At 36.5% G+C, this 16,707-nt stretch overlaps 1 protein-coding gene across 1 annotated transcript in view; it reads left to right on the top strand.

Annotated features, from left to right (window-relative positions):
• WDR64 (WD repeat domain 64) overlaps nt 1-16,707 on the top strand; it is a 73,045-nt gene that overhangs the window by 43,063 nt on the left and 13,275 nt on the right. The window contains exons 17-25 of the mRNA XM_087965184.1: nt 285-377; nt 3,568-3,658; nt 7,874-7,913; nt 8,880-9,016; nt 10,047-10,152; nt 11,423-11,484; nt 12,452-12,561; nt 14,284-14,472; nt 16,546-16,645. Of these exons, the coding sequence (XP_087821310.1) occupies nt 285-377; nt 3,568-3,658; nt 7,874-7,913; nt 8,880-9,016; nt 10,047-10,152; nt 11,423-11,484; nt 12,452-12,561; nt 14,284-14,472; nt 16,546-16,645 (928 nt within the window). The remainder of the gene's footprint in view (nt 1-284; nt 378-3,567; nt 3,659-7,873; nt 7,914-8,879; nt 9,017-10,046; nt 10,153-11,422; nt 11,485-12,451; nt 12,562-14,283; nt 14,473-16,545; nt 16,646-16,707) is intronic.

The following is a 16,707-nucleotide window of genomic DNA, read 5'->3' as shown; positions in this document are numbered from 1 at the left end:
TAAATTTGGAGATTTAGTAATATAAAGTATTAATTCACTTAGTTTTAATTGGAGATTTTCAACCTGGAGGAATTCTACGACAGCATTTTTAAGATGAGCCAATTGTTTGCACTATCATTTTGAAAATGTAACTGCATGAATTTGAAAATATGAAACCAACTTACAAATTCTTTAAAATTTATAATTATTCTGGCCATACTTTGAGGGGGGGAAATATGTACTATTTAACAATATATCTAACAAATGTGGAAAAAAAACTACAGGCAAAGTATCTTCATTTTCAGGTTCAGAGCTCGACATGCTATTCACTCAGATAGACCTGAATTACGTAAAATCAACTGGTTACTATTCCTGTATCGAGATATTATGTCTGAGAGGTAAGCCAGTTCTTTATAAAAAAATGTATACATTATGTTAGTGGGCTAAGAAGCTGTACTACTTTTCTTTTTCTGTTTCTCTGTAATGTTTTTCACTAAAATCTTAGTTTTCCCTCTATTTATTTTCAGTCCTGCCACTTCACCATACTCTTCTATTTTTTTTCATTAATTTAGGCCCTGTTTTCTTGTGAATCTTCTAAGATAAATACCAAATCATCTGCGAATGCCTGTAACTTAAACTTTTCCTTTTTATTTCCATTCCTTTTATATCCATATCTTGTCTAATATTTCTATTTAGTACTTCTTGTATAAATAAATTTTATTAAATTTACAATTAAAAACATATCGACATTACATACACAAAAGGGAAAAAAACAAAAAAAGAACACTCGGTCTTACAAACTGGAAAGAAAAGAGAAGAAGAGATGTAAAAGAAAGAAAGAAACAAGATGGAAGAAAGAAAGAGACCAGATGGGATTCCGGCAGAACTATATAAAGCAATATTGGAACTAGTAGGACCACTGATGCTGGAAGTGTTTAATGAGGTACTTCTGGCAGCCAAGATGCCGGACTCGTGGAGGGGGGGCGCTGATTTCGCTAATCCCGAAGGAGGATGCAGATCATAGATACATCAACAACTATAGACCGATTTCACTTTTAAATGCCGATTATAAATTGTTTACTTCTATCATAGCTAATAGAGTAAAACAAGCTTTAAATCCACATATACACGAAGATCAAAATGGATTTCTTCCGTCCCGACAAATAAAGAACAATTTAAGAACCGTTATCGATGTCCTAGAATATTATGAAGCCCACCCGGAGAAACAATCCGCACTCATGTTTTTAGATGCTGAGAAAGCATTTGATAACTTAAATTGGCACTTTTAATTCAAAAATTTACAATATGAGTCTTGGCACCAAATTTGAAAACATTATAACAACTATTTACAACACACAACAGGCTAATATACTAATCAATGGCGAACAAACAGATCCAATAAATATAGAAAAAGGTGTCAGACAGGGCTGCCCTCTCTCACCTCTTCTTTTCATTTTTGCCCTAGAATCACTCTTAACACGGGTTAGACAAAATTCTGAAATTAGAGGAGTGAGGGTCAAATCAGAAGAATATAAACTACAAGCGTTTGCTGACGATATGGTTTTCTTTTTGGAGGAACCCATGGAAAAAGGTTATAATCTAATAAAAGAATTAGAACAATTTGGCACAGTGGCAGGATTAAAAATTAATAGAAAAAAGACGAAATTAATGACCAAAAATTTAACAGAAAACCAGAAGGAAGAATTAGAAACAATGATGGGGATACAGGTAACAAAAAGGGTCAAATATTTAGGAATATGGTTAACACCACAAGGTAAATCACTCAAAGAGAACAATTATGTTAAACTACTTCAACAAACAAAGAAAGATTTAGAATCCTGGAATAAGTTGCAGCTTTCCTTATTGGGCAGGATTGCCTCGATTAAAATGAATATATTACCAAAATTTCTTTATTTATTCCAGACAATCCCAATGAAGTTGCCAAAAAATTTTTTTGAAGAATTAAATAAGATCACACTTAAATTTATTTGGCAGGGGAAAAACCCAGGATCAATGTAAAGGCCTTACAAGATGCGAAAAGTAGAGGGGTCTAGCCCTTCCAAATTGGGAATTATATTATTCGGCAGCTATCTTATTATGGATAAAAGACTGGGTGAACTTACTTAACAAAAGAATTTTAGCATTAGAAGGGCATGACCTCCAGAGAGGGTGGCATGCCTTCTTATGGGAAGTGGGGAAACCCAAGCAGTCTTACTTTCATAGACACCTCATTAGGGACTCATTATTAATTAATTGGAAAAAAATATGCAAAAAACACTATCTAAAAATTCCGATCTGGCTATCAACAATGGAGGCAATGGTACACCCCAATAATTTGGTCTATTTAGTACTTCTAATGTCAATGCAAATAGTAATGGCAACAAGGGAATTCCTTTGTTTCTTGAGCATTGCTTCTTGTAACAAGAATTAGTAGGCAGAATATGATATTGGATAGCCAAATTCGATCCCCATAAATCAATTCAGATTTTCACTATTAATGGCCACTGCTTGCTAAAGGAAAATGTTACTCTGCATGTTCTTACATGGAATGGGACAACTTACCATGGCCAACTTGCCATGGCCAACTCGCCATGGTACAATTCAACAAGTATAAAAGTTAAATTAATTTCAATGGAACCATGGTCAATATTAATAAAAGAAAGAAAGTCAATCCAGAAATACGAGTTACAAACATTTTCAATGAAAATAGGGTCACCAATAATAAAAGTAACTAAATGAAATGATGAATATAACATTTAGTTGTCCCATGGCAAGTTGAGTGTGGTGAGTTGTCCTAGACCGGTCCTTATATGTATAAGTATGGACCTCTCATACTATTTATTCTTGACGTTAGCAGTGTTAATTCAGAGTGCAAAAAAGGACTAAAAACAGTAAGCCAGAAAATTTAAAATTATTGGGTTAAAAAAAGACAAAGAAAACTAGCTCAAACTAGTTTCCATGGGTACAGATCACTGAACTTCTCCACATCTAAACCATCCTTGGTTCCACCATGTGCATACTTCCGACACAGTTCTAAAGAACACTGAGCATTCTTTATACAGTTATGTATAAATCTCTTAAACAGTGTACTGAACCATTCTCTTAAGTATACAGTAAATTGCAATATACAATCAATTTTATTTATCATGTTCACTCCTTTATCAATTATTAGCTAAAGAACAAAACCAGTCTGCACATCCTATGACAGATATGAACCTGCAGCACAAAACTCAGCTTTTGTAATTTTTTTGCATCCTTTCTGTCTACCATCAACACGTTTGCTGTTTAATTTACAGCCCAGATATATGCATCTGAGGCTGCCCTGGTATTACTCAAATTCTGAATGATTGAAATAGTGACTTCAATTCCCCTTTCACTCCAAATATTTGCTATTTATAATGACTTTTTTTTAGACAAAAGCTTTTAGAAACCTACCATTCTGCCTTTAGAACAAGCCCTTGTGGTAAGTTTATTGGGTGGGGGGGGAGCAAAAAACAAAAAAACCAAAGTGAGCTATGATGGTTAATACATTCTTAAGAATATTCTTAGTATTTTCAGACACTTGAGATTTCTTTATTTTCTGTGCAGGTGTACAAGTGAATGTTCTTCCTATTTTGAAGCACAAAGTGAGGATATGCCTACACAGGAAGCAGATTACAATGTTTCATTGTTAAAGATGGTATGTTCCTTTTCAGAAGGGAGAATGGTAAAAAATAGTTGTTGCAGTTGTTATTTTTATTTTTTTGGAAGGAGGGGCATAAATGTGTTAAAAAGGCAGATCCACAAGTAAAAACTATGGTCATGAATTTCAAAAAGTGATTGCAAATCATTCTTATATCATAGTATCCTTCACAGAGCCATGACTCATGGTTTGTAAATCATAGTTATATATATATAGTCTAGGCTTTGGTGGTTTGTTTCACAAATCATGGTTAAAACAATCCATAGTTTAGTATATGTGATTTATCATGAATGTCTAAATCCACACAAATGATGATTGAGTTTAACCATGGTATAGGGAAACAGTGTAATTTCAAGGCATGGTCTCTTTCTGTAAGAGTCTGAAGACTTGTACCAGGCTTGGGGTCTCCATGGGGGAATACCAAATTGGAGGTGGCTACTAGACTAATTGCAGACCCCACCTTCCTCCCTGGGCTTCCTACTCCCTTTCTGTCCTGACCAAGGCTTCTGAGACCGTAATTATTCACATGCTTCTTTTAAAAACAAGTCTTGTTTTATTGCAATGCTGGGAATTATTTTCATTCCCAGCTGGCAATGACTTCTCAAACAGTCCCTCAAGATAAGCACCCACCTTTCTTTTCTGTGAAGTGCTGCCAATAACAGAAGTGTCCAATGAACTAGAAATAAACCAACCGAAGCACAAAGAGCTTCACGAATGAATCTGAACTGAATGAACGACTTTGCTTCCTGCAAAGATTTTGTCACCTTTGCCTGTCCTTTATACCTTATGAGAGGGGCAATCACCTCCCAGCCTTACTCCTTAGTCGCCCCTTTTGTTTCCGCTGCTCTCAACTTCTAGCAGCTCTGTGCACACGCGCACTGGGAACAGGCTCCCCTGGGTCCTCTGCCTCACTGCTGCCAGACTCCGAAGGCTCTGGACGCAGCACCCCACTCCCAGATGGTCCTGGCCCCACCTCTGCATCGGATGCAGGATCCTCGTCCAAGTCCTCTCCAAACTCCCAGACTGATCCCCTTTCTTCCCCACTGTCCAATTCCGCTGCCATTTGCACAGGCTACCAGCAAACCACAACGCTCTCTTCCCACCTTTTAATTCATTTTGCTGTATAGATATTTCTCAACTTATGATTACAATTGAGCCTAAAACGTATGTTGCTAAGTGAGAAATTTTTTCAAGTGAGTTTTGCCCCGTTTTAACAACTTTTCTTGCCACAATTGTTAAGTGAATCACTGCAGTTCTTATATTAGTAACATGGTTATTGAGTGAATCTGGTTTCCCTGTTGACTTTGCTTGGCAGAAGGTCGCACCAGGGGATCCTATGACCCTGGGTTACTACAACCCTCATAAACGTGAGTCAGTTGTCAAGCAGCCGAATGTAAATCACGTGACCGTGGGGATGCTGTGACGGTCATAAGTGTGAAAAATGGTCATAAGTCACTTTGTTCATGCCATTGTAACTTTGAACGGTCACTAAATGAACTGTTGTAAGTCAAGGACTCCCTGGATTCTCATTATTTTTTATTGTTTCATTGTTCCTATTTTTACATTTGTTTATAATTTTACATTCTACTGTTGTAAGCCCCCCAGAATAGCCCCCCCCCCATGGCAAGATGTGCAGCAAATAAATTTAATAAATAAATATTAAATAAATAAATCATTTCTGATCCAGGTTACCATCTGTCTGGGTCTCAAACTTTCAACAAAATTGCAGACTATCAGCCACCTTAAGCCACCATTCTGAGATTACACTAAACAAGAAGTCACTGTTAGCTGAAAATAGAAGCAAAAGTATGCCAGAGGACAAGAAGAGTGCATTCTGTCCTCAGGCAGGCTGTGACTAAATATAGATTTTTATGGCTTTAAGATTGAGCCAGCTCTTTTGTCTTTATTTCATTTACCGTTAATCATGATGAAGGTTCATAGCATACCAAAAATCTTCTGCACTTGTCTGTGATATTTGGATTGATCTTAATAAAGTAATAAATTATTGCTGATGCACATGGGTTATTGCTGATCCATGCTGGATGTTTGAGAAAGTCAAATACCAAAAATAAATGACTGTGCTTCATTGATTATACAAAGGCCTTCAATTGTACCAACCATGTCAGGTTCTAGAATATGCTTTTAAAAAATAACAATTCCAGAACAGCTTATTTTTCTCATGAGAAACTTTCATGCAGGTCAGGAAGCCACAGTCTGGATAGAACGTGGCTTCAGGTTGGCAAAAAAGTGCAACAAGATTATATTTTCCCCTTACTTACTCAACCTATATGATAAATATATATCAAAAGAAGCTGGATTGGAAAAAGATGAGTGTGGTTTTAAAGCTGGAGGAAGAAATATCAATAGCTTAGCTGTCAATGACACTACCTGATAGCTAAAAACGAAAAGAATCTGCAATATAAATCAAGGAGCATATGAAAAAAAAAGTGATTAAAATTAAATGCAATGAAGACCAAACTAATTATTATTATTAATATCATAAAATTTATTTGCTGCCCATCTCACTACTCAAGGTGACTATGTGTAGCTAATGACAGCAGGTACAACAACCAGCCTTAAAATTGACAATGGAAGTATTGATTAATCATGACAGTAAGGAACAAGCAATCCAGAAATACGTTACACACTAGCACTTGGTAGAGCAGCCAGGAAGGCCTTGGAAATTTTGTGATGTGTCTGTATTGATAAAGATCAGTATACTGCAAGCCATGGTGTTCTCTGTGACTCTATGGGACCAAAGTTGGATAGAAGTAGGGTAAGTAAAATATTAATGCATTTGATCTTTGGTGTTGGAAAAGACTCAGTGACAGCCAAGAAAACATACAAATGGATCATTGAACAAATGAATCCAAAACTCTCACTCAAGTCACAAAGAAACAAGCTAAAATTGTCCTACTCTAGACACACTATGCAAAAACTAAGTTCTCTGTAGCATATTCTAATGTTGGAAAAGGTAGAAGGAAAAAGAAGAAAAGTATGACTAGCAACAAGTTGGATGGACTTATTTGCATCATTGGAAATGTATTGTTGGAAGGCCTAAAAGATAGGTTAGGAACAGATAGGTAGACAAAATGTATGTGGTCACTTAAGATTCAATATTAACTTGATGGCACATAATTTTAACAAAGCCTGCTGTGAATATGAAAGCTTTGTTATTGCACTTTCTTATATTTTCTTGAGGTGATTTCATCCAAGTTTACATTATTCTAATCCAACCTCAGGGATTCTTTTCTGGTATCTGTGGAAATATACATAAGGGAAAAAAAAATAGAGTTATCTGAAAATGGTAGCTGCAATAGCAACTGCGTGCGAAATGAATGCTCAGGGAGAATTTTTTTCATGGGAATAAGATTCCTCATCTAAATCAGGATATCTCTAATATGCCATAGTTTCCTTTTCATCAGAACTGAAAAACTATTTATAAAATTTTGGAAACTAATAATTTAAACCGTTAGACAAAATTGGACAAAGCCCCAAATGAAATAGCTCTAGAAAAATTAAATAACAACAAACAAAAACCTTACATGCAATTTATCATGATGAAGCATGCAGATAAAAACAAATATAGGGTTGGAATCATTCTTAGAAGCAGCAGAAATAGAATATAAGCTGAAACTTCCTAAGGACCTGTACTTTTCAAGCAAGAATCAAGTACAGGAATGAATCTGCTGGAAACAGTTCAATCTTCATACAAACCTTCTCATTTATTATGTAGAGGAGAGCAGGGAAGTGAAGCTTTTATTTTATTTCGATAGAGAATAGGGTAAAATAATTTGTATTAGCCTAAAGTTCAGCACTACTTCTATTATTTTCTCAGCTGCTAGCATTATTACCTACTGTTCCCACAAGATGACTGGTTGGTATAATTCTTTAAAGAAATTAGCAGCAGAAGGAGCATTGGACTGCTGTATCACATACTGAGACCTTTAGAAAGCACATGAGATTTTGGAGTGTCTGAATTTGGGGATATAATTATTTGGCCATTTTAAATTCTCAAAGCCCTCTAATGCAGGCTAGAAGAGCATTCACCCCACCTTGTGCACATATTCTGAAAAAATCATGTTTTATTTAATTATGAGAACATTTAAAAAAGATTGTGTTTTCTTTATTGAAAGTAATCAGCAGGATTTATTTAAGTTTGAATTGGATGGGAAAAACCCTACTTTCTAAATTTCTGTTGTTTGATTTCAGAATGGCATTAAAAGAGACTCTGTTTGTACAACTCTTTCAGGTATGAGTCAGAATAATTTTATTCCTTTAGATAGTAAGCTGTATTTTTGAGAGTATGTTTAAGAAATTCTTTTTAAAAAAACTGCAACAGCTAGTTTATTTGAGATTACTTCAATGACAGGTAAGGAAAATTGCAATTAATACTGCTGTATCAGAAGTGCTGAAGTCAGAGATGGTATTCAGCAGGCTCTGACCAGTTCTGGAGAACCAGTAGCGGAAATTTTGAGTAGTTCAGAGAACCGGCAAATACCACCTCTGACTGGAGATTTTACAGCATCCTTCCCCTGCCACGCCCACCAAGCCACGCCCACAGAACTGGTAGTAAAAAAAAATTGAATCCCACCACTGGCTGAAGTGCTTGAAAGGTGGGCATAGATACATTAATAAATCTAATGATATGACATGACAATTATGTTCAAAGAAAGAAGAGCATGAATATTGTTTGTTGAATGATGTTCTGCTTCAGAAAAAAACCTCCACATTCTTCCCCTTCAGGAAGCAAAGGAATAATTTCCACAAGGTCTACATCAGTTCCAAAGGGAAACATTTGAAGAATTTATTTCATAACACACATCTTAACCTTGATCTTGAAATGCTACGCATGGTTGAAATTGATTAAATGGAAAATCACTATGAAATCCTAGGAAACTGAGAAGTTGAAAAAATATCTGGAAAGAAACAATGGCATATTGTTTTCATGTTGTTGCCATCATGTTGTTGACTTCATAGGGTCAACAGGATTAAGTTTGAAGTGTTTCCATGAAGTCAACAGGATTAAATTTGTCTTGATAGAAACTTGATTATTTATGTAATAACACTCTTGATGGATTTTATTTCAATAAAATTTAAGTGAATAGTGGAAATAGAATATGCTAATACATCTCATGATAGAACACAGGAAACAAGTTATGTTCAAGGGAAGAAAAATATGAATACTGTTTGGTTGATGACTTATCTTCTGTTTTAGAAGCAAAGCTTCCAGATTCTCCCTCAAGCAAAGGGGCAATATCCAATATATTATCATTTGGAAAACATAATTATCATTCTATACCCATACTTGCCTCAGCACATGAAGATGGTTTCATTTATCTGTGGAGCATTATGGTAAGTTGTTTTATGGAACTGGACTGAAGTAGTGAAGAAGAGTTTCAGTTACGTTTTCATCCAGTCAAGGGACTTTTCTACATCTTCCATGTTTTCCCGTTTTTCTATTGTCTCCCAAACACATCAAACTGTACACACTTTTTTCTATGCCACTGGTGGTTCATTTGACTTTAGCTTAATGTATTGTTGCCCTGTCTCAGGCCACATACTTGGGAGGTGGTTCCAAATGTAACAGAGAAGTCTGTGAAACAAATGAACAAGTAGCAAAGGAAATGTCAGTGCAAACACATATATACGCACTAGAGAAATCAAATCCTCAAATATCTAGCAAGATTGCCTTAAGATAACTACGAATCTGAAACAGTGGACCCATCACTTGAGTGGTCAAGTGAAGTCAAGGCATACGAAGTCTGGGTAACCAGACAGCTGTTGCCAATAAGGAGGCTTCATCTGGCTTCTCTTCTTTCATTGAAGCAAGCCCAGCATTGCTCACTTGAGTCTGTCTCCTTTCTTGTGAGTGGCCTTACAGAGTGCCTTTGCTCTCCTATTTACATGGTGAACCCTTGCACTGGGAGCAAATACTTGTAGCAGCTCAGATTCCTCATCTTCAGAGATAGATGACAGCTGCCTCCTGGTTCTCCGGCAGCAACATAGGAATTGAGTGCTCATTGTTGGCATCCTCACCAGAGTCTGAGCTGGCCATGACATGTATGAACCCAGTGTTTTTGTTTGTGAACAGTAGTTTATGTCTAATGTGCAAATCAGGCCCTTATACTTGAACAACAAACATTGTTTTAAAAAGCCTTAGCTTGGTGTGATGCATGAGCCCAGTGCAGCACACTGAGTACAGTATAATTTACTTAGAAAGAAGTAGGCATATGGTTCTGCTGTAAGCCAATTTAATGGCTAAAACGGAAGATTTGGAAAAAGGGTTAGATAAGAGAATGGGTATGACTCATGCAATCCCAAAGGCCTAACTGCAGAAAATTCTGATTTGTGAAAGGGTGATTGTATTTCTGTTTTTGTAAAGGGAGATCTACTGAAAGAAATTCTGCCATACACAAAACATCCTCCAATTCCTTTGACAGCACTTTGTGCCGATGGGGCTGCCAAAATGCTTTATGCTGCTAATAAAGGTAAGCTTTATTGCTCAGTATGATTGCCATACAGTATAGATGGGTTAAATAAATAAAATAAATAAGTACTTTTCCAGGCCTTTGAATGATGCTATTATATCAGTTATATCTTAATGTACAATTGAATGGTTTTTTTTCCTAAATGTAATTCACACTGAATTGTTAAAACAGTAGGTATATAGACTTTCTAAATCAACCAATCATGTGTGTAAAAATATAATATAACTAACTGTATGCAAAAGATTAAGCTGGTGGGGCAAGAATCATACCCTCTCAGAGAACCTTTGTATAAACACCATGCCATTGTCTCACAGTTTTAAGGCTGAGAAGAGAAGAACCAAATTTCAATTGACTCATAAGGACAGGAGAGAAAGGACTAGAATTTAAACCAGTGGTGGGATTCCTTTTTTTTTACTACCGGTTATGTGGACGTGGCTTGGTGAGCGTGACATGGCGTGGCTTGGTAGGCGTGGCAGGGGAAGGATACTGTAAAATCTCCATTCCCACCCCACTGCAGGGGGAAGGTTACTGCAAAATCCCGTTCCTTCCCCACCCCATCCCTTTCCAGCTCCGTTCTCCTGTGCAGGGCAACAAAAGAAGACCCAGCTGGGACTCGGGAGGCAGAGAATAGATAGGGGCGGGACCAGTCAGAGGTGACATTTGCCGGTTCTCCAAACTACTCAAAATTTCCACTACCAGTTCTTCAGAACTGGTCAGAACCTGCTGAATACTACCTCTGATTTAAACCCTGAAATAGATTTTGGGCTCTGCAGGAAGGAGACTTTCTGCATCTGTGTGACTTCTTTCTTACGTTCAGTAAAGCAACTTATCCAGACATATGGAGTCTACGAACGTCTGATCTAAGCAAATTTCTCAAAACAAAGTGGGAAAATGAGATGTATTGCCATGATACACACAGCATTACACTGTGTAAGATAATAGCAAGATTCCAGTTGATGGCAGTTGAATCTGTTTTTCATAGTAATTAAATAAGATTTTGGTAAAATGAAAATGTGTTTATAGTCTTAAACACTATTTTAAATTAGAAAAATGGGTTTCTGTAATATAAAAATAATTCATATTAAACTATCTTCTTTAGTCAAAACAAAATAGTCATCAAGAGACCCTGTTTGAATTGTAAAATATCATTGTTCACTTGATACCTATTCTGCTGCTTCTTAACTTACAGGATTGTCTTAGGAACAGCCCTTGGCCAATTCTGTATTATGAAAAAGTTCTAATTTTTTTTAATAGATGATTTGTTTTACAGAGGGAAATGTTATTCGATGGAATATTGGCTCATTCCTAGAAGATCAAAAAGATCCAAACAGGGTGAGCAAAATGCAAAATAATGTCTCCCATCCTCCAGTTCATTTACATGGATTCACACATAGTCCATGTTCTTTGCTTATGTACATTACATATAGAATTAATTTAAACACTGAAAGTAAACGAAACATAAGAATTGTTAATGATTTGTATAATTCAAGAAACATCTATAGGAATGAGAATGGTTTTCAACGTGGCTTACTTGCAGAATTTTTATTTCTCAAAACTGCTAAATTCACATTTGAAGTTACTAAAATGTTTAAAAATCTGGTATATATAGATTAAAATTGAATTATTAATTTGGTTTAGTATACTAATAATCGAAGAATTATTAAAAATTAAATACTGGCATGAAATGATTATGTGATTGTCACAAGATCAATCACAGGCTTTTACATATCAACATTTTAATGAATTGAATGAAGAGATGAATGTTTAGTTCAAATAATTCAAAAGACTGCCAAGAAGAAGGCAGAAATAAAATGTAAAGAAATATTAATAAATGAAAGAAATAGGCACAAAGCAACAAAGTTTAACAAAAGCAAATGCAAACAGGTTGTCCTCGGTTAAAAATGGCATTTAGGAAAGTTTGATGTCATGTGACTGCATCACTTAGCATGGTTATCTGAGTTTTCAGTTTTTATATCAAATTAACAATTTGAATGTGCTTAAGTTCTCATATAAAACCTAGGATTTGAGTCTCTATACCTTTTTTCATAACCTGTCAACTGCGTGAACAGTTTCATTTACCCATCAATAGTCCCCAGACTATCTGGCATTGTCTCACATATATATACAATTAAGACATATGTGGACGTATTTTGTCCACTTTTGGCTTGGCATGATGTAAAAATCACCTACTGAGACTTAGTTGTGTCTGAATCTGACCACCATGCTTTGTTCAAGTGTTAAGAATTCTGACTTAATTATGCATATGAAGACAGCTAATGTTAACTTATATTTTTTGCAGCATGTAAAGCAACAAATTTGTTGGCGGGCTCATTCTGCTAAAATAGTCAGCCTGTTTTGTGATGATGAAAAATGCCTAGTGGTGACTGCATCCACAGATGGTTCTGTCAGGTTAGTTATATTTAGCTGTTGCCGTTGATTTGAAAGTTTTTTGACTGAGGTTCTCAATCCCAGCATTAACCAGCCTAGACAGTTCTTTACTAAGTGCCCATTAACTCTGGAGTTGATCATGCATCCTATTAATGGGGCTTGGGACCCTGGGAATTTGGCCATGCTGACCTCTCCTGATGGCAACTTAGCCACTACCGTATACACAGGTGTGTGTGTGTATATATATGTATATATATATAAATGTGTGTGTGTGTGTGTGTGTGTGTGTGTGTGTGTGTGTGTGTGTATATATATATATATATATATTATATGTAAGTTTTTATATGGTACTTACATGTATGGTATTCAGCTTTGTTCGGTTATTTTCCCATATCATTATAGTTGTGCTTTTAAAGTTGTAGCAACTGTTTAGCAAAATCTCATCTGCCATCATCAGGCTTCTGTATTGTGTTCATCTGTGAGTCAGACTTTACAGTTGTTTCAGTTTTAAATTTGGGGCTAGCCCACTGCTGTGCCAGAATGGTTTTTTTCTTCATCCTGATTGGTTGGGAGTCTTGGTCTTGTTTATTGGTCTTGGAGTTTGCTGTGTTCTGCTTGATTGGTGTTTCTAATATCTTCTGTCTGTTTTGTGGCTTTTTTTTGTCTTGGTTGGCTGGCAACATTGTGTTCCTTTTAGTGCAGCTTGGCTCTGAGTAAATGGATGGCTATCATTTGTTAGGAAGCTAGGTTTCATCTGGGTGCCTGGTTGGGGTGTGTTTGAGCTGGAGGTATCAGGGGGGGATCTGTTTGTGCCCAGGTGTTTGTCTGGCTTGTGGTGTGGAGATTTTTTTGTTTGTGAGTGCAGGCTTCCAAATAATTGACAGTCTGATGGAATCATCTCTACTATTCATTTCTTGGAAATGATCAAAGATCTACACGTGGAACAAGAAGATCTGCTTGTAAGTTTCGATGTAAGTTTCGACTGTCAATTATTTGGAAGCCTGCACTCACAAACAAAAAAATCTCCACACCACAAGCCAGGCAAACACCTGGGCACAAACAGATCCCCCCTGATACCTCCAGCTCAAACACACCCCAACCAGGCACCCAGATGAAACCTAGCTTCTTAACAAATGATAGCCGTCCATTTACTCGGAGCCAAGCTGCACTAAAAGCCTCCAATACAGGAACACAATGTTGCCAGCCAACCAAGACAAAAAAAGCCACAAAACAGACAGAAGATATTAGAAACACCAATCAAGCAGAACACAGCAAACTCCAAGACCAATAAACACAGACCAAGACTCCCAACCAATCAGGATGAAGAAAAAAACATTCTGGCACAGCAGTAGGCTAGCCCCAAATTTAAAACTGAAACAACTGTAAAAGTCTGACTCACAGACGAACACGATACAGAAGCCTGATGATGGCAGATGAGATTCTGCCAAAACGTTGCTACATATATATATATGTAGAGGAAAATGTTCAGGGCAGATCTTTTTTTGTGAGCCAATTGTTACCAAAGTGTAGCTGATGAAATGTTACAGTTGCCACCGTGGCAATTATCTATATTGACCTGAATTGTCAACTATTAATACATTGTCCTGAAAGGTACTCCATTAAAAATTATTATAATGCCGATTGTACTTGATTAATATTTTTCATAATATTGTTTGAAACATCTCATCTCTTTTCATGCTGACATTATTTAAAAAATATTTCTTGGTTGGATTTCTTTAATAGACTTTGGCATTCAATTCGTGGAGTCTACTTTGGCTATTTTGGACAGCGCAGAGTGTTTGAAATTACTGAATCCTCCGATATAATTTTGCCCTGTGATGTAAATGAAATTCCATTCACAATAAAAGAAGAATCCAAGTTTTTGGATAAAAAGCAGAAGTTTGAATATCCTCTGTTTTTTGACAGGGAAAAGTGAGTTTGCACATCTGCTTTGTTGAAAGTATTTGTTTAACACACTTTCAAATCAGAAGTAATGGGAATAAGAGGCTCATTAGTATTATGATTAACTAGACAGCCCAGGACCTGTTGAATCATCCTTTCCACATAAATAGGGCTGGCACCATTTCCTCCCTTCCCCTTTCTAACCTTTAGCTAGTGAACCTTCCTCTTCTTCCTCGGCTGATCCAAGAATTGCTTCCCCTTTGTGGCGGAAGGGGAAACAAGGGGACCATAGACCACGAAGAAGACTGCTACCTGCTCTCCATTCTGGTATATTCCCAAGAACCATCTGCCTCTACGGAGGGAGAAGTTTCACCAGTTGACCATTCGTTTCCCCCCACCAACAGCTTACTTTGTCAGCAACCATCTGAATCTCTCCCTCATTCCATCCCTCACTGCCTATTACCATTAAGAAATTTCAAATTTTGGTTTCAGTTCCACATTGTCATTCATCCATTGGCCCATAACAATCAAGTGACCAATGCTGACTGCAGCAGCACAGAGGCAAAATTTGAATCCAACAGGAGTAAGTGGTGCTAGATTTAATTTAGTCCTATGATGTACCATTTCACCCAACTGAAAATAATAAACAGGAAAAATTTAATAGTATATATAGATTTTGCACCAGATGTACTGTATTTCACACAATCATATTTGTATAAGGAGTGGCACATAATGTCAGCTAATTGAGTTTCTGTTAACTTTTTGGTGGTCCTTTTATATTAATGCTGTTAATAAGATCCTTAATTTTTCCCAGAAATGTGCTCATCATTGATCATTCCTCTAAAATAAATCAGGAATTGTTTTGTCTCAAACTCAAGGTTAATCGCACCAAACTTGATTGCAGGAAATGCGACTTCAGCAACAGAGTGGTCAATGTCTGGAATACTCTACCTGACTCTGTGGTTTCTTCCCCAAACCCCAAAAACTTTAACCTTAGACTGTCAACTATTGACCTCACCCCTTTCCTAAGAGGTCTGTAGGGGCCATGCATAAGCACACCAACATGCCTACCGTCCCTGTCCTATTGTTTCTTTTATTTTTTTTATTTTTCTTATATGTATCCATGTATTCATAACTATGTTTTTACTTATACCTATTATCTTGTAAGCAATTGATAAACCAAATAAAAATAAATAAATAAATAAATAAATAAACAAACTACCTGAATCTTTTACTTTCATCTGTGGTAATCACCAACTGCCTCTCCTTTTTGGCTTGGTTTTTCTGTGTCATTGTTAGGAGCCACATAATGGGAAATATCATTTTTTTTCTCACTGTGATGTCAGACAGCAAATATTATTTACTGAAGTACTGTTTGCCTGTCAATAAAATTATCTCCAATAGTTTCTGCCCATCCAGTACGTTCCAGAAGAACGACTGCGCTTCAGGTCCATTAAACACTGTCACTTTGTGGGACCATGGAAACATGCCTTCTCTGATGCTGCTCCCACCCTCTGGAACAGTATTCCCCCCTCCCCCAATATATAAGGAAGGGACCCTCTCTCCTGGGGTTCCGAAACCTTTGAAAACCTGGCCTGGATCCCAGGCCTGGGTTGGTGTTCATGATTTGTGTAAGGCCCCTGCTTTGTTTTATTGTATTTGTTGTTTATTAGATCATTTAAATCTAGGCTAGCTATCCAATTTAATGGTTTTAACTATTATTGGTTTTTTTTATAGTTTTGCATGCCACCCAGAGTCCACTGGGGGCATGCAGCCAATAAATAATTTGTATTTGTTAAAGAAGTGTATTCCATGCAAGAGTCTTGCCTGGGTGTATTTCTGATTTAAAGCAATCTTACAAAGGCACAATCAGGATAAATAGCCATTATATTCAATGAATATTATTCTTCAATAATTATATTTTAACAGGGCTTATGCCTAAGCAAACTGCAGCATTAAACTAGCAGAGCAGTACTATTTTTTTTCCTGGTGACCATATTAAAATTGAGGTTAATTGTATTCATCACAGACATAATTATGAAACTGAGTGCTTCCTTTGTTTTGCAAGTAACATATTGCTTCTCAATTATATCTTTTTAATAGATGGAAGACTATGACCAAGTCATCTTTAAACTTGAAAAAGCCTAGCCGACACGAAGTTGATCTGGATTTTAAGTTTTTCAAGTCCCTGGCTTCTCCCAAGGTACTCACTGTTGAAACTTTATTTTGCCTTACTGCAGTGTTCCTCAAACTCAGCAGCTTTCA

The sequence above is a fragment of the Notechis scutatus genome, chromosome 1 (genome assembly GCF_049901735.1).
Source record: "Notechis scutatus isolate UNSWTSFEM ecotype Mainland chromosome 1, rNotScu1.2, whole genome shotgun sequence".
Lineage (NCBI taxonomy): Eukaryota > Metazoa > Chordata > Lepidosauria > Squamata > Elapidae > Notechis > Notechis scutatus.
This window is presented reverse-complemented; position numbering and strand designations above follow the sequence as displayed.